Genomic DNA, 19,127 nt, shown 5'->3' with positions numbered 1-19,127 from the left:
ACAAATCTGTTGTTTAACATTTCTATATTCCTATTTATGGTTTAAATACACAAAGTACAATGTGGTAATGAGCAAGCTTTTAAGGTGTTAGTATGTGTATTTATGGCTGAGCCTGACTAGCTATTTTCCAGTCTTTATGCTAAGCTATGCTAGCGATGTAACTATCCCTTTAAACACTAACTAATCGGAGTGCCTGTGAACTCAGAAATGAAAAATAATTAACATCCTGTGATCTATACTCAGTTGGACCCTTAAAAAATACATTTCCTATGCGCTTCTCTTTCTTTCTGCCTTTCATCATTTCTGCTCAGAAATATTCTGGATTAGGCTGTTTTTTAGCAGGTTTTTATTTACGTTGGTCTTAAACTCTGTTCCAGCTAGCATTAAAATGTTTTAAACGGTCATAAATCGTGCTGAATGTATCTTGTGGTGACCCAGGCCAGTTCAGTGGAAAGAGGAAGACATTAACACAAAGAGGCGTCCAACCTTTTATTATTTTAGCCTGGGGCTTTGGCTTCCTGTTTAGTAAACGGCCAGTGTTGATGAGTAGCAGGAGGGACACTAAGAAAGTGGAGTGTCAGATTGGGTGAGAACCAGAGAGGGATCCGCAATCAATTAGATGCTGTTTCAGGCCCTCTCACATACGGGCCCCTCTGTCTCTCTTCCCAGATTTCTTGGCTCCCAGCCCCGCATACCCCAGCTGATCCAAATTTTACACATAACAAATGTGAGGAGCAGAGCAGTGTGTACACCACCCAGCAGACATTCAAAGAAAGAGGTTTCTCAGCTGAAGCTTGTTGGTCCCGTCACTAAATGCTTTCTGAAAGCTACAATGAATGAAAGCTGTGACCAAATATGTCGGTCAAGGTCTATGACAGATGAAACTGATGAGATTAAACTAAAACTGTGACTTAATCTCCATGTAATACAGTTGACAAAGAAGAGTTGACTAAAGATTTATGAAAGTAAAACCTTTTAAATATTTTTTGTAGATTTTTATAGAGTAGACGAAGTAAAACATTTATATTCAGCTAGTTTATTGATTACTGGTCTTAAAACATGTGTAATATGTTAAAGTTACAACCAGGACCTTAGATTTTGTGTTGATTTTGATTGTGTGTGGACAATTAAGATAGTGTTTCTGAGCACCAGAGTCCATTTAGAAAACCTCTCATTTTAATGCAACAATGTCTGACAGTCTGCTGAGCTCAGTCCCGGTTCTGGTTCTCCCGTGCCTCCGTTCCATCCAGCAGGCCCAGCAATAAGGCCAGGGCCTCCAGCAGCGTGGTGCCGGTGTTGGCAAATAGAGACCGGAGGAGCAGCGAGGCAAAGTTCCTTGTAGTAACTAAGTGTTCTGTCATCCTAAACAAGACTAAAACGTTCACAATTTTCATTGCTGTAGTGAAAAAAAGCTAGCTCCATTCAGTCACAAGCTTTAAACATTTTTCTTTTCAAGAGTTACCGAACGCCAACAGAGGAGTGTGAACGCATGTATATTCAGACCTGAGAAAAAGAATGTTTTTGAACATGAACGTTTTTTTCAAGAGCTCCAGAACTCCAACAGAGGAGGCTAACATAAAGGAGTATGTTGCAACACAGCTAACAGGCTATGCTAGCTTCCTACATTTTGGACCCCCCTGAAGACCGTCAAACATCAGCGCTTTCAAGACCCCTTGCTATCGGTCAAACTAGAAATTGTGCAGATTTAATCCGGCCCTGCGTTTTTTAATTTGTTGTTTGAGATGACCTCTTGTGAGCGGTTTGATAACTAAATCTACAAACAGCTGAAACAGTCTTAAAAGGGACAAGTTATGATTTGACAAACCATTCAGATTTGTCTCCCCTTCCCACATCACATGCAGACTCATTAGAATACACCTTCCCCCATGAGAATCACTCCAGATTCATACAAGCAGGAATCTGAAAATGAGCATGATATGTCCCCTTTAAAAATACAACCTGAAGTTTGGAGTAGAGAATGATGAGTGAGCTGCTTTCAGAAATATTATGTTTAAAAAAAAGATGTGTATAAATGGTGTTGTGGTGTCTAAATGCATAGACAGGAAATGACCAGTTAAAACTTGACCATAATCCAGCCTGTCTCTGTAGCAGCAGTGTTTGTTCAGCCAGAAAATACTGTATAAAGTTGAATTAGTCCAATAAAATTTGTAGATCAACTTAGGTTGGCTTGTGCAAATGAAAACGGGGTTTTAAGATCTCTTTGGCAAACGGTGCAATAAACTCCACGAAACACAGAATCAAGCAAAAATAAATTATAAATATGACCATAATTCTGAAACCAAAGTAATGGCGATGTGAGAGATTTTTTAAAAACAGTGTTAGACAGAAACAGAAGAGCTGATTTATTTCATTTATTTTATTGGAGGAGCAGCCAGCTGGACGGACAGCAAAAGGCTCTGAAAGCAAAGACTGAAGGCTGGCCTCAGCGCTGCTGTTCTTGGCATTGTAGTGAGGTGTGAAAGTTCGGCTTGACTCAACTTGGGGGCCCAGCATTGTTTTTCCTTCATGGTTTTTGGAACGGGCAGATGGTGGAGTATGAGATGACTGGGCCGATGACTGCCCTGCAGGTAAACGGTTCAAATACCAACATGCAGGGGGGAGTCATTTCATTCTCTAAAAGAATGTGGCCCAAGGGATCAGATCTCAACTCGTCTCTGGATGCATCCACACCTGAACTCAGTGCTGTCCAGAGCAAATAGAGTTATCCTCTCCTGTGTGTGTGTGTGTGTGTGTGTGTGTGTGTGTGTGTGTGTGTGTGTGTGTGTGTGTGTGTGTGTGTGTGTGTGTGTGTGTGTGTGTGTGTGTGTGTGTGTGTGTGTGTGTGTGTGTGTGTGTGTGTGAGAGAGATAACAGAGGTCAGACTGGCTGAAATATGAGCTCTAATATGTCTCATGGCTAGACGTTTCAGATTAACACATGGTAATGGCATCCAGCTGTAGTTGTGTTTTTGACTGCAGCAGTCTGTGTGTGAGTGACTGTGTTAATAATAACTATTTATGCTAGATACTGATAGTATTTTTTATAATCCAGTGCTCTGTTTGCCCTAAAAGCTAAATATAGGCATGCATTGGAATAATCCAAAGATGTAAAATGCAAGACTGGTATTTTGGATAATACTTGTTGCCATTTTACACATTGCCTAAAGTGAATCATTTGAACCCTCTGAACCTCAAAACTAGTAAAGCATGTTTTCTGTAAAAAAACAGCCAAAACTACACAGTTTATCAATGCCAGAAGCCGTAAAAACATAATCATAATCGTCTGATTTTCATCTTCCCTACAGTCCTTGAACACATCGGGTGTGGCGAACACTTCCGCCAGAAAACACAACCGAAACTAGGCTTAAAATTGTGATATTTCATCAAAAACATTTTATTCTACATGTGTCATTTAAAATGTTGTCCCAAATAAACCTTTTGGTTTAACCAGATTCCGTAAGTAATTTCAATTCTGAGCTCCTCAGCGCAACTATGAAGCCATGATTGATTCATCTGAGACCAACAGTAACGTGACAAAAATTCTGTGAAACTTAGACTGAACTTCAGGCTGCTGAACACAGAGCGGAGAGGAGAGGAGAGGCCGTAAGTAGAGTTTGCAAAAATGTGAGTAGTTCAATATATATATATATATATATATATATATATATATATAGGTGGAGCCTCCAGTTTGTCTCCTGCATTGGTAACACTTGTTGTAACTTGGAAACAATTCAATTTTTGTAAAATTAATTATCAAAGGAATTCAACTTGTGTTTTTATGATTTATGTTTTTGTAACATTTTTGAGTTATCGTTACTTCTAGTCATGAGTGTGCTGTTCCCATAGAGGTGCAGGACTTGTATGTTGTAGTTTAAATCAAGGCCACAGAAAAAAACGCAGGAAAAATTGCAGGAGCCTCCTTAAGGTTTTTACTTAACCTTCTACATAACGTAAATCAAACTACACGCTTATCCCAGTCCAGCCAAAACTTGACACAAATATTTGCCAATTTAGTAGGGATGCACAATATGGATTTTTTTCAGCCGATACAAAAACTAATAATAACATGCTTCTCGTGGCCGATGCTAACAAGATATCTGATTAGTACCTTATTCTCATTGCAGATACTGATATAATAACAGATAAATACCTGATTCTTCTGATGAACACACACTGCACCACTGGTTGTGGTGGACCAAGTGACTCTTTGACATTGCTTGTTCTGATGTCGTATGTAGTGGTGTTTTTTATGTTTTATATACCAAATGAATTGTTGGTATGGAAGTCAGAATGACGGTTCTGTGTGTTGGTATATGTGCTTGTCATGCCCATGTAGAGCCGTAGGCTCACTAGGATGCAGCTCTTGTTGTTCTGCTCTCAGTCGGTCACTCCCTGAGAAGGAACGCCAGAGGAACCGCTCTTCTGGTGTTTTTTTTGCATCTTCAGCCTCTCTTTTCTTCCTCCTCTCTATCCAACTCGCTGTCTCTTCTCCAATCCGCCTCTCCCTGAGGGGGAAATAGCAGCTTCCTGCCCCTTTTGTCCAGCTGGCAGATTAAATAGAAACTCCTGGAAAGATCAGCAAGCTCCAGGGCCAGCATAGAGAGCTGAACAGAGCCCAGAGTCAGATCAGAACTGAAGGGAGCTGGGAGGAGAGGGGAAGCGATGCGAGCTTCGTGCTGCTTCTGATGCGTAACCAGGCCGGTACTTAACAGCCCCACTGCCCCTGCTTTCCGAAAGCTACTCAGGAGGAGAGCACATCAGAAATTGGCCCTTGCAAGCCGAGCTTTGAGTTGCAGGCGGGACATTGAGTTAGAGTTGAACTGTCCTTTAAAGTTCCTTCTTTCCATAAAGACTATCTGGCAATTCAAAGAACCAGCCCAGAACGTTACGCGGCATAACATTGTCTGTAAAAATCCTTCAACTGTTGGTTTCACAAGGGACAGGAATGCCGGTTTCCTGAGTGAACATCCTGTGTGCGTTTGTGTCATTTAGAGACCAGACAATCAAAGATGGGTCTATTCACTTGGCGAAATATCAGCATGCAGATGCAACTCCCTCGTTTGTTCCAAAAACACAGTTTGAGTCTCTGAAATGTAGCCATCTACATCCAACACACAGCCGAAGACCCTTGTTTTTGTGAATATGCCTTTAGTCTCGTTACTTGATAGTAAATGGCTAGTAAACTTAGTTTCTAATTATAAACATGGCTCCTATTAATAAGTGAATATTCTCTAGACGTCTGTGGGGATGATGTATATCTGTATTCCAACCAGGAAGTTAGCATCACGCTGATTCCTTCCACAAAAAGCCAATGAGATTTTTCCATTGGATTTTGTATTATTGCAGAAAATAAATTCTGTGGCAAACAAACGTTTATGTAACTTCTCAGTTATGTTCAGCAATATTCTTCACAAATGATCACCACTTCTATGATTTCTGAAGTGTTAATGCAACCAGCAGAAGTAAAAAGCTAACGTTAGGCTACAAAGGAACTACACCACGGCCACGTGACTTCACGTCTCCACCACTAAGCCAAAGGAGGACCAGTGTTCCAGTGATGACGTTTTGTGTCTAAAAGCAAACGCCTTTTAGACACACAAAAGCTTCAAAATTCCCAGAGGAGTATTAACTGACATATTTTATATTGTAGAATACAAGTCTAAACCCTCCTAACCTTGTGTTAACCACAGACCTTATTTCAGATATCTAACCAAAATTCCATTTGACTTGAAGATGAAAATAAACGGAAGTGCAAGAATGTTGACTCATTACTGTTTTAGGACACATTCCTGTAGCGCTCTATAGTTTTCCCTGTAAAATTATTTTGCATAATGCACTTACACACACTCGCACCACGATAATGTCAGAGTAGGTGTTTTGCAACAGCTGTTAAAGGCAGCGTGGCGTCTCCATTAGCTCAACAAGCTTCAAATTTCAAACACAGAGCAGAATTTACGCAACCGTTTCTGTTCTCCGTTGTGTGTTTAGTTTTTGTTATTAGATCTCTTGTCTAGTTGGTGTTTAAGGGGCTTATGAGCACAGCAGGGCCTTCAGACACGGGTCCAGGCCTGTGAATGGAGAAACCAGTAAAGTGCTGACTCTTCAGTCAGTCCAGTAGTACTCTGTATCTGTTTATCTGCCTCACTGATCCGTGTGTGATTGAAAGAATGTTTGCATGTCCATCCTACTGTCTCTCCTATCGTTGTGGATGTACTTCTCTAAGCTTGTGTGTGTGGATGTGTGTTGTGTGTGTGTGTGTGTGTGTGTGTGTGTGTGTGTGTGTGTGTGTGTGTGTGTGTGTGTGTGTGTGTGTGTGTGTGTGTGTGTGTGTGTGGTGTGTGTGTGGGTGAGTGCGCGTGCGTGTGTGTAATAACATTGTGCAGTGTGTGTCCAGATAAGACGGTCTGACAGGCTTAGGGTTGACCGCCTTGCCTACTGACCTTGCAGAAGGGAGTGAGTGAAGGAAGGCTTTAGTCCAGTTAATCTGTCAGTTTACCCAGATGCATTAATAAACACCGAGCTCACTCACACTCACACTCACACTCACACTCACACTCACACACTCACACTCACACACACTCACGCTCACAGGCATCTTCAGGTGTTGAGCTACGTCTATGAAAAGTACCCCACTCCCCTTTCCTTCCATCTACTTCATCACTCTGAAGTTACACACTTGGGCCGTTTTTTTTCTCATGGGAGTAATTTGAACGTTAATATCTTAAAAATGGCGAAAAAGCAACGGTATACTTTTAGAATGATGTTTATTTTTTCATTAGCTTTCGCATTGCAAATAACGGCATCAACCAATCAAATTGTGCATATATTAATGAAACGACAACAAAGGCTCTGTAGTCAGAACCAAGATGACAAAATTGATTACTTCTTTTAACCTTGACAAAGGCAGAGCGGACCAGATCTTCTCCTTCTGTTCTTACCTTTCACAATAAAAGCCCTATACAAATAATATTCACAGGTGAAACATTTTAGTGCCGTTTATTTGTCACGCCCTCGGCAGGGAAAATTTCTTTGTGCACTTTATTTGCATATCACGTGTTGTTGTTTTTTTATTAATTTGTTTTGTCATGGGAACTTTCACAGCGAACTGAAACATGAAGCGAAATTTAAAAAAAAATGTTTTGCCCAGAATGAGGTTGCAAAGCAAAGGCATCAACCAATCACGTTGTGCAGAACAGGTTTAAGTTATTTATGAAATAATGACATGGAGGCTCAGTAGCCTGAACCAAAACAGAAAACTTTATTACTCCTTTCAACATTGACAAAGGCAGAGCAGACCAGATCCACTCCTTCCGATCTTACCTTTCACAATAAATGGACCTATAATATTTGCACGCAAACAATTTGAATGCTGTTTATTTGTCACGCCCCTGGTGTGTAAAGGCCTTCATTCCCCAGTCTCACTTCATCATAAAGGCTCAGAATGAGGGAATTTCAACATCACCCAGCCACTCTCACTGTTTCACAATTCAGAGTGAGCTGCAACACAGAAAAAACAAACTGTGGTCTTTAACATGACAGAGAAGCCGACGAGGCTCTCAAACAGGCCAGCCACAGTCAGAGCTCACTGGCATGTGGTCAATTTCAGTTCTCTCAGCACCAGTTTCTGGCTCTGCTGCTGAACAGTGCCCTACTTGTTGACACTTGCCGTCCGATGGTTAAAGTTCAAGGACTGCGGTTTGCAAGAGCATGCAGAGATATGTGATTTTGGGAAAGCAAGTTTTGTTTTCTGTGACACCAGCTGGTCTTTGAATAGGATGTCTAGATCTTGCTCTCAATACCTCCTCATAGAACAGGACTTAAGTCTTTAAAATAATACAGCAGATTATGTAAATCACATTTTATCTCAGCAACCCAGTCTGCATAATCTTAAAGTCGTGCAGCTGACGGCTTTGAGAGATGATTACCATCCTCAAATATTCTTGAGAGCTGGCCTCTCACATAAACTCTTCCCACTAAATGATTGTTCATGTCAAATCAGAGTTCGAGTTTGGAACTCAAGACAGAAGTAGAGTCATTTTCTTCGGAACAAGTCTGTGACCATTCTTGACTGGCCCAGCCAGAGCCCTGACCTAAACCCAATTGAGCATCTCTGGAGAGACCTGAAAATGGCTGTCCACCAACATTCACCATCCAACCTGACAGAACTGGAGAGGATCTGCAAGGAAGAATGGCAGAGGATCCCCAAATCCAGGTGTGAGAAACTTGTTGCATCATTCCCAAGAAGACTCATGGCTGTACGAGCTCAAAAGGGTGCTTCTACTCAATTCTGAGCAAAGGGTCTGAATACTTATGACCATGTGATATTTCAGTTTTTCTTTTTTAATAAATTTGCAAAAATTTCTACATTTCTGTTTTTTTCTGTCAAGATGGGTTGCTGAGTGTACATTAATGCGAAAAAAAATGAACTTTTTCGATTTTAGCAAATGGCTGCAATGAAACAAAGAGTGAAAAATTTAAAGGGGTCTGAATACTTTCCGTACCCACTGTATACATTCAAACATATGCACTTGTTGATAACCTCTTTCACCACCGCCCTGGAACCGCTCCAAACAATAAATTCAACCAGACTTGGGAAATTGGTATCGGGAAGGAAAAAAATTCTCTTAAACAGTTATAAAAGGTTCTTCAACTTTTTTAAATTTTCAGACAATTTTTTTTCCTGCTGAGGTTATTAAGTTCAAACGTAGCAAATTATAATTAGAAACTTATAATGTAGCTTTAAAGATAACCACAGTGAGGTAAAACAGTTCCAGACTAGCACACACTGATGACCCAAAATGGGTTTTGGTCTGTTTACCTCCACCACACATGTCCATTCAAATCAGTCACTGTTTTACCCAATGAACTAAAAATGTTATTCAATTTGAGTTGGCACATCAGGAAAAAATGACACGTGTCACTCTTTGTGATCTTCTCCTTGCAACGTAATGGCTATTTTTTCTGGCAGCCATTGTGTCTCTCAAAGGACGCGCTGCCCTGTCTTGCAGAGTTTATTCTTTATAACAATTGGAAAAATTCAACGTTTGGAGCCCAAACTGGCTCTTATTCAGGCACAGAGGAGCATTTAGAATGTTTTGCAGTAAAGAAATAGGTGCAATTGATGAGATTAATACTGGCTGTCAGTTCCAGTGCTATGGTATTATGTAGCATGGGTTACAAGGACGTTTCAGTGGAACAGAGCCATCATTAATGTTCCGCCTGCCTGGAGGTGTTCTGGCAAGTCCGATGCGGAGGTGCACCTGGGACAAACCCCAAATAGGCTAGAGGGATTATATGTCCCATCTGGCCTGTAAATGTCCCTTGAGGACTTGGAGGAAGTAGCTAAAAAAAGTTACACATGGGCTACTTTGCTTAGTCACCCCAACTTGGACCCGGATACACATTGCAAACTGGATGCATGAATGGGCTATAACACTGTGTTCCATTCTACAGGTGTTGCTTTTATTGTGTCCACACCCTGTGTAATGCATTATGGGCTACACACAGCTGTGCTTCGTGGCCATAAAGTTCATCATTGGCTTGTTATTCGTGCCGGCTGTGCACAGTTTTTCAACTGCCACGCTCTTAATCCAAGAATGACAAGTTGGTACTTGTGTCCTTCTTGCAGAAAGATGTTGCCGTGTCACTTTAAAGACAACAGAATTCTCAAACGTGAACACTTAAAGCCACCATTTCAGACTCACAGCTGCCCAATTAGCTGATAGCTGCTGTGGTAGTGGGCCAGTCGCAGGTGGCATTAAATGGAAGAACGTTTGCGTTGATTGGCTGGGAGCAAAACTATGTGAATAGACTTCTTTTTTTTTTTTTCTAGATTCAGGCACAAAAGTAATGGATTGCAGTATTGTTTGACTGGAGAAGTTTTGATACCACTAAGTACTTGGTTATTTCAGTTTATACCCTAAAGGTACCGATACCTAGCCCTAACTTTGGTTCTTCTTTATCATCCTCGATAAGCCAGAAACATATTCGATCTTTGTCAGTTCTTCAGCTTTTTGATATTCATGATAGTGGACACAGGAACATAACAAAAAGAAGTCTTGAAGTTGAGTCCATGAAAACATTATGCTACCCAGAAACCCCAATTCTTGGTCGCTAAGCAGTGGATATGCACCGCTCGGTCGGCCACCGTTTGAAGCTGCCTTTTTTTCAGCTGTGTTGTAATGCAAATAACAACTGAAGATGACAATAAAAAAGGGATATCAATAAAAAAATGTGAAGGTTTACTTTTGGATAGTTGAAATATTTTTTTCCGGCTGGTGGTTAAATATTTTTTGAAATTTTGCTGTCAATTAGAGGCATATCGGAAATTGGTATTGGAGGAAATTGCAAACAGTGCATCTCTACTTAGCAGGCCAGGTGAAAGTTACAGACTCATGTCAAAGTTCTGAATTTTCCACTCTAATCTCCGCCTTCGATCCGTTGTCAGTTTAGTATTAAACCGTCCATGTTCTAGCTGGACAGCAGCCTGCTTACAAGCCTGCTTCGCTATGACTCTCATTGCCTCTGGGTACAACACTCTAAACATGCTACTCTGTCACTGAGTGTGTGTTGATGGGGTCGTGCACATGTGCATGTTCATGCATGCTCAGTCAAACCACCGCAGGAAAGTCTTTCCCTCTCCTTTCTACTTTTTTTTTTCTCTGCTCCGGTTCTCTCCGTCTCTATTTTGAGATGCACATGTCTGCTGTGACCCAGCACGTGCCGATTCTGTCAGATTTAGTCTCAAGCTCTCTGGATCGCAGCGGAACGCTTACTCACTAATTAAAAAACAAAAAAAGGGATATCAGGTCCCTCATATGCTCCTGTTACCAACGTGGGCGACCGCCGTCGGACAGAGTGCTGACACAGTTTAGGTCGGATTCTGACTCGGCCATAGGCACTGCTGGACTTGCAGATCCTTATCTTTGCCAAAACACTGACCTTTGCCCCCGGTTCCAGCCAGACACATTTAGCCCTCAACAATGGAGAATTATCTTTTCCGACAGTCTGGCACAACTCTTCTCACATCCACCTCCTTTATGCTCGTGTGTTCCCCAGATGTCTCATTTCACACTCACTGGTTCAAGCCTCACACATGCCTGTTAGATATGTGTGTGTGTGTGTGTGTGTGTGTGTGTGTGTGTGTGTGTGTGTGTGTGTGTGAGTGTGCGTGTACGTACACGTGTGTGTTTGTGTGTGTTGGGTGCTAGTTAGTAGGCCTGTCAGGATGTGAGGGGGCCAGCTGCTGCCTCGGGGCAGAGAGAGACAGAGAATGGGAGAAAGAGAGGGAGGAATGTCAAGAATCCCATGGGAAACCCACTCTGGCCTTTTCTATTTGTTTGTTTTTTGGTCTCTCACAGTCCATCTTGTAATAGCTCTTTCAACATTTCTATATCTTATATTCATAGTTCTCAATATGTGCATAAATTTGCACAACAATGAGTTAGCATCCATAAAGCAGTCGGATTCCCGGTGCACCAGCAGCACTTTCCATCAAGTTCATTTCTGTGTATGCTGGTTGCTATTAACTCATAACCATAGCATAACAAAGTATTGCACTAATAGTCAAGCTAGTTATCGAAGTGCGTTCTGGGCGTTTTTAATCACCCGCTGCAGAACTGCCAGCTTGTTGTGTTTCCTGTCAGTTCATATGAGGTTGATTAATAAGGATAGTCTATGCAGTGGACTTAAACATATACATACAGGTACATTAATTAAATTTGACCTCTTGCATTTAACCCCTTCCTAAGCATTTAAAGAGTTGGCTGCTGTAAAGGGCCTCGGGTGCAACTAGGGGTTCTATATTCAGAGTGTAGGAGCAGGGGATAGGACCACCAACCTTGTGGTTAAAGGACAACTCGCTCTCCTCCCTGAGCCACAGCCACTTGATCTACTTATACTGAAATGGCAAAATGGCCACCATAAGAGCCAATCAATAACTGATTTGGTAGTCTCTTTTTGCCTGTATGTGTTACTCCATCTATGGACAGCCTGTATTGAAACTGCTAGAACACAGGAGCTTTTTAGTCAAAAAATACATTCAAATGTGAACGAACAAGAAACCAAACATAGGAATATACACGTATCAACAAGAGTGCATCGACTGCTCTTTTAATCCCCCACATTAACAACAAAAGAGTTTAAGTACAAGATGGACAGCAGGGACGGAGAAGAGGAATGGGACATAATGGAATGTGGTTGGAGGCCGAGTGACACAGAGCTGTGGAGAGATGAAATGATGTCTCACTGAGAGAGGAAGAGGAAGAGGAACAGCAGGGATGAGCTGGAAGGCCCAGCCATCCATCACTGACGTTCAGGTCATTAGTCTATTTACGGAGAGCTGGCACTGCGCTTCCTCTTGTCATGTGGAACCAATATTTAATTAAAGCTGAACTAGGGAGGCTAATTGGGACGGACCTACCCTCGGGGGGGTTAAGACCACTGCAGTGACAGACTGAAGCGTCCGTCACACTGTGGGCCTCACTGTCAGAGACCAACCTGTGACTTTTTGCTACAAATCCTCCACTTATGCTGTGCAGCCATTTACAACCAATCATTCTGTGCATCAAATGCTGCTTAGTTTCTAGATTACAGCGTATTACAGCCAACATGATGTTTGCTATTGATCCACTTCTCAGTGTTTGGTCAGTGGGCTGTTGAGGTGAGCTGGGTCCAGTGTTGGATCAGGACCTGGGTTAAGGTAGGGCTGGGTTTTGAATGAATATGAAATAACTAGGGCTGTCCTCGACTAAAGTCGACGGACACCAATACGATTTATCTGATGATACGATCAATAGATATGTAAAACTGACTTTCTCCACACAAAAGCACCACTTTAAATCTTGTGGTAACCAGAGCACTACCCTGAGCCTTCCTCGTAGCACTTATTGCATTCGTATTAGTTGTTGCACTCTCTGTATTCGTATCAGTTCGCTGCACTTATTGAATTCGTATTCGTTTACTGCACTTATCCTATTCGTAGTAGTTTGTAGCACTTATTATATTCGTATTAGTCTGTTGCAATTATTGTTTTCGTAGTAATTTGCCTCTGCGCTATACTTTTGCTCTGGTTTATGCTTTAAGATGCTTGTTTAAGAAAGGAGATGCACTTGACTTCTGGTGACTAGTAGTTCTCTTGAATACCTATGTTGAATACACTTCCTGTAAGTCGCTTTGGATAAAAGCGTCTGCTAAATGACTGTAATGTAATGTAATGTAATGGTCATTAGTTTCTTTGGAATAAGTCATCCATTCGACTCAACAAATCTTGGTCGACGAAGAACAAAAACGACGGAATAGTTGATTAATTCACTGAGAGGGGCTGCCTTAGATTTCACAATTGTTTATCAAGATACTTCTTTGCATTTAATGAAAACAATCTTTATTGTCCTTTACATTTAAATAAAAAGAGCACTGGTTTCACTTCCATGTAGTGCTGCATTATTGCATCAAAATAAGACTAGTCTTTACTTACAGAGCATTTCCTAGAAGCCAAAAAATATTGTACCAAAACTTTTAATCCGGAATTTAATAAAGAAATGATGACTTTCACACTGTGCCACCTTTACCAAATCATTCCATCCATATAATGTTTACAATAAGGCTCCTCTTCACCACGATTCAGTTAATCTTTGTTTGCCTGTACGCTCTCCAAAACAAGTTATACAGTAAATGTCTCCTCGAATCTTTGCTGTTGGAGGCAGCGCCCAGTTCATTTCTATGAAAAGTTGCTAACTGGCGCATGAAACAAAAATCCTTCGACTTCCAAGTATAGAAATCAGAGGCAAAATACTCTGATTTAGTGTGTCTTTTAACCCCGCCTCCAAGCCCCTCAGACCAGCCTAATTTTCATTCATATGAACTGAGGAAGAAAATAACCCTGGATTCAGCTATCAGTGCATTTGACAACATTTAGGACATACTGATTAAAATAAGGGTTATTCAAGTGTTCGTACTGATGATTGATACACCAAAAAAAAAAAATGAAAGTCTATTTTGGGCCCATGGCATCACATGACGGACCAGGAATAGTAATTCCACCATTTCACGACTGTGTGAAATTTGCTTCAAAGCCTGGTGCTCATGGGGGATTCGACAGCTCCCTAAAAGTGAAGCCGAAACATCTGGATCGACCCCCTGGTGGCTGGCTGGTAGATAATGCTAATTTAATTGTGGGAAGCCAAAATCCGGATTAATATAAAATTTGTTGTGTAGCCCGAGGTTGAAGGTGTCTAGGTGGTTTAAGGCTTCTGTCTGGACGTTTGGGACAACAGATCTCAGTATCTCATCTGCTCTGTAGAAAAGACCGGTTCAGCCTGTGAGGAACATAAACTGAAACCTCTGCCCTGAAATGGCACTGGAACCCTGCGTTCACACAGGTTTATTAATCTGGAAAAAAAACTGCACGCATAATAAATTTCATATTGACAACAGAAAATCTGTGTCCAATGTGAGAGGTGTCGCTCGAGTGACAAGCCTACAGAGACTTGTTGTGAACTCTCTGGCCAATCAGAGGGAGCCCTCGTCGCAAGGGGTCCTCTCATTGGTCAGAATCTGCACGCATGCGACTAGTGCTGCAAAGGGAACTGGTGCATCAAGGTAGTGGTTCCAGTATGTTTTAGTGCCACTTCAGGGATTGAAGGATCATTAATTGTCATTACAACACAGGGATGCACAAAAAAATTCAGTTATAGCAAATGTACAGTAGAAAAAAAATATGACAAACTAGAAAACAATAAGAGTAGTACATCATAAGGAATGTTAACAGCAGCAACAAAATATTCTCTGGGCAGATAATATTGCCAACAACTTCACATTAAAAACTCGGCATGAAGAAAAACACTGTCCATCAACTTTGGCTGAATATTAGACGTTTATTTGTCGGCCCGACAGAAACACAGACGAAGGCTAATGTCTATCTGCTGAATATGTAAATAGGCAACAGTTTGCCATATCAGTTTTATATAGGTTGATATCACAAATGCTGGGTCCAGTTAATCCATCACATCTGTGGAATAGTTTTTTGATTAGTTTAAGTGGAGGATCAGGCTGCAGACTCCGTGTGAGTTCGGCTATTGTTAGCTTCGACCTCTCACTTCATCTGCTGCTGTTTGCCTTGGTAGTGACACCAACCTACCGATGGAGCAAAGCTAACAGGAGATCAGACATGTCAGTGTTGAAGGACACACATACCCAAAGACTCTCACTTAGCCCCCACAGCACGTTTAGATAACCTTCCCTCCTTTGGCAGGACTGGAAGCGGTTGACCCAGCACATCTGTGCTATATGATCATGAAGCAGTCTTTGTGTGCACATGTGTGCACGCTTGACCTCTCACCTCCAAACAGTCCGTCAAGCGGGAGAGACGGCCGTCATCGAGGCCGTAGGAGACACAGAGACAAAGTGTGGTCATAAATTACACTGGGACAGAACCTTACCCATAACTGAGAAAACAAACACACACACACACACACACACACACACACACACACACACACACACACACACACACACACACACACACACACACACACACACAGAGGGCAGGCCGAGGGGTTAAGAAGGGGTTAAGACTGGAATCCACCAAGGCTCCACACCACCTAGATCTAAACTGATGGAATACACAGAAGTCCTGAGGAAAGTATGAATGAAACTGTTCTCCCCCCAGGAGTTAGGCTCATTTGAAAAGTATTTGTGTCTAAAGAATAAATGTAAAAATGAAGCAGTTTCACTGGTGATTGACTTTGTTCTGGGTTGGTAGAATGTGCTAAGCTCAGACGGTAACAAATGTGTTCCCTGTCCTGTCTCTTTCTCATAAGCAAAGATCGCCGTACAAAACATTCAGGATCCACTTCTCATTTTTCACCCGCCGAATAATGAACCGGGTATAATGAAAAACATCCCAAAAATTTGATGAGGACAAAGGTGATCGACATGAAACGATTGACTCACGTCATTCTGTTTTGTTTAGTCTTGTGTCTTACATCCAGTGTACCTCCATTTAGTTTAAAGCAGAGAGCTTTCACTCTATTAGGCAGGTCAGGGACGGCCACTTGGAGTGGGAGGATCCCCTTGTGGGAGCTCTCCCCGGCGCTGGCCGGACCATGGTGGTTGATTGATGCATTTATCTTTCGAAAGTTAAGGCTACAAAATTTTCTTTCCAAATGCATGGTGTTTCCAAAGACAATTGGTAATCGTGACTTCCATATTGACAGAAAAAGTACTCGTGTTGCAGTTAATGTAACTAATATCTGCTTAATAATAATGTAGCCTCTCAGCAAGTGTGTTTCTTTGAAATATTTGACTTCATGCTAACATCACAGTAAAAAACTCAATCCTGAGAACCTTCAGAAGACCCAGATATGGCACATCAGACTGTCAGCTGTTGGATCTCTGTTACCAATCACATTAACATCTGGCCATGATTTTGAGACGGAAAACCTCCAGCTCTCTGTTCTTAGGCTGTACACAGGTGTAGTTTGGGAAGAGCAATGTAGAAAGCTTGGCAACATTTTTCTTTGACGGAGTGCAGCAATGTCTCTGGCGGATTGCAACACAGATATAAAAAGTAAAAAATATACTCTACCTAGCATACTAACTGTTACTTCAAAGCCAACATCTATTTTTTCCTCTCCTGTAAAAGAAAATCAGGGTAAAGATCAGAAAAAATGCAGGTTTGGTAACCCTGGATATATCAAAATGTAGAGCCAAAGCGATCTGTTTATTGGCAAAAAATTAATCGGATCTATTTTTCTAATTGAGTTATTGTTTTAGTTATTTATTAGGCAGAAATGCCAAACACTCCAGGTTGTCAAATCTGGTAATTCCCTCCAATGTGAATCCTTTTAGATTTTGGACTGTGAATTTGGATATTATTAGTTCTTGTGCAGCTGAATTGGAGAATTTGTAGTTAAAAAGGCCTCTAGTTTGATGGATGCTTCTCTCAATCAATGCAGTGGTCTAAGAAAAAAAACTAAGGGCAGCACCATACCAATTAGTCTCCCTCATTCAGCTTTAATTATTTGGATTGGGTTTTGAGGACAGATTAGGGAATTTTTTGATTGATGCGTTACTTTTTTTGCCTTTTCTTTTTGATTACTCAATAGATGTGTGTTAGTCGCAAAAAAATCAGCATATACCGAGGTTTTGGGATCCCAGTTTGGTACATTTTTAATACAGCAAGAGAAATAAAGGACACTTTTGTCTTTTATTTTGAAAAATGAAAGCATTAGGTGGGAGCTCATTGGCCGTAACTCCTTCTATTAAAATGAAGCAATGAAACGTTGCCATGTAACTCCTGGAGGCCCACGATCCATTGTTAGTTAGTGACGTCTGGGGAAGTGGATAATTCCTGGATCATGAAAGCAGCGCTCAAGCCCTGAAATAGAAAAATTGGGTCATACCATTGAGTTACCAGAGACTCAACATCATTGCCCATTTCACTCTTGGCCTTTACATCATACTGGAAACACTTTCTGGAAAAGGTTTCTGTAAATGTTTGCTAGGCTGCTGTTCACCCACCCTGGTTGGTGTATTTGGTCAGAAATGTTCTGAGTCATGGCGGCTGAAAAGCAGCATGGTGGTGGACCGGGAGTCAGTCAGAGGTCTTGCTAGGACAAGCAGCCGTCCTCCCCTCCAACCAAACACCCCTCCAACACCTTTTCACAAGTCAGATGCTGAGCCATCAATCACGGCATTTTGTGTGTGTGAGGGCTTATGCAGTGTGTACGTTCTGGAGTGGCTGAGCTCTTCGTCGAGTAAACGTCAACTGTGTGTTTGTGCGACATTTGCGTCCCTAACGGGGAACGGAAAGTTGGCAGAGTATGGAGAGATGCAGGGAGATTTATATGTAAGGGAAGCGCTCAGTGAAAGGGATGGAGGAGGAGAGGGGAGGGAGTAAACAGGAGGTGGAGAGGAAGTGTTTTATTCCCTCTATTTGAAAGCTTTTCTTGCTGGCGGACGAGCTGCTGACCTTTTTCTCCTCACAGACAATGAATCTACTTTATTGTCTCTGCAGCTCCGGCCCTCCCGGCCCTGTGTGTGTGTGTGGTTGTGTGTGTGTGTGGTTTGTGTAGGTTATGCACACGCTTTTGAGCATGGCTTTTAATGCACATGCATGTAGTTGAGTGTGCATGAATGCACATAACATGTGGCCAGCAGGCTACATTTTCATCACTGTGCCATAAAATGTAGACAGCGTTAAATTCATCATTGTCCGCTGTTTATATATATATTTAACTTCAATTTTGAAATGTGGGTCCTCAGGTGAATCTGGTCTGGGGAAGTCGACCCTCATCAACTCTCTGTTCCTGACTGACCTGTACTCTAAGGACTACCCAGGGCCCTCCCAGCGCATCAAGAAGACCGTACAGGTGAGGTGATTCAGCTTCAACGCTGATTACAGACGCATTCGGCGTCACACTAGGGTTTCAACTTTAGTTCACGTGTCACGATAAAGGTCAGGCTGTAAGGAGGTCAGATATTTGTTTTATTTAACCTTTTATTAAGCCAAGATAATCCCATTGAGAGTCTGGAATCTCAGTTACTAAAAGGGGCCTAGCCAAAATGGCAGCGTAGGAGTTTCACACAAGCAGCACATAGAAACACAAATAACAGACTTAAAACAAACCAGCAATTTTCATCAACCAAAGAGGTCTACCAGACATGGACCTCCTCCAAATAAACTCTGAGGACGGCGGCAACCTCCGGTTCGGAAAAGTGAAACCAAATTCGGAAGTGTCTTAAAACCTGCATTCTCTCTACTGTCCATCAGGGGGCGACTCCTCTGGTTGTATAGACGTCTATGAGAAAATGACTCTACTTCTCTCTTGATTTATTACCTCAGTAAACATTGTAAACATGAGTTTATGTAGTTTCAAGTCTTCTTCAATACAGCATTCAATAATAATAATTCAATAATTATATTCAATAATAATAATTCAATAATTATATTCAATAATTATATTCAATAATTTAATAATGTTCATTTAGTATATTATTGCCCATTTACAGTCAAACAGACCCTAAAGCAGGGAATGCTTTAGGGCGGGGCTACTGTGATTGACAGTTTTGCTCCAAATAAGGTTACTGTCGTTGACTGGTTGCAAAAAGCCAAGATGGCTACATCCA

At 41.6% G+C, this 19,127-nt stretch overlaps 1 protein-coding gene across 3 annotated transcripts in view; it reads left to right on the top strand.

Moving 5' to 3' along the window:
- LOC129107812 (septin-7-like) overlaps positions 1-19,127 on the top strand; it is a 57,199-nt gene that overhangs the window by 8,929 nt on the left and 29,143 nt on the right. For all 3 annotated transcript variants that reach the window (XM_054619369.1, XM_054619370.1, XM_054619368.1), the window contains one exon: positions 18,264-18,370. In XM_054619369.1, the coding sequence (XP_054475344.1) occupies positions 18,264-18,370 (107 nt within the window). The remainder of the gene's footprint in view (positions 1-18,263; positions 18,371-19,127) is intronic.

This window comes from Anoplopoma fimbria, chromosome 19 (assembly GCF_027596085.1).
Source record: "Anoplopoma fimbria isolate UVic2021 breed Golden Eagle Sablefish chromosome 19, Afim_UVic_2022, whole genome shotgun sequence".
Classification (NCBI taxonomy): domain Eukaryota; kingdom Metazoa; phylum Chordata; class Actinopteri; order Perciformes; family Anoplopomatidae; genus Anoplopoma; species Anoplopoma fimbria.
This window is presented reverse-complemented; position numbering and strand designations above follow the sequence as displayed.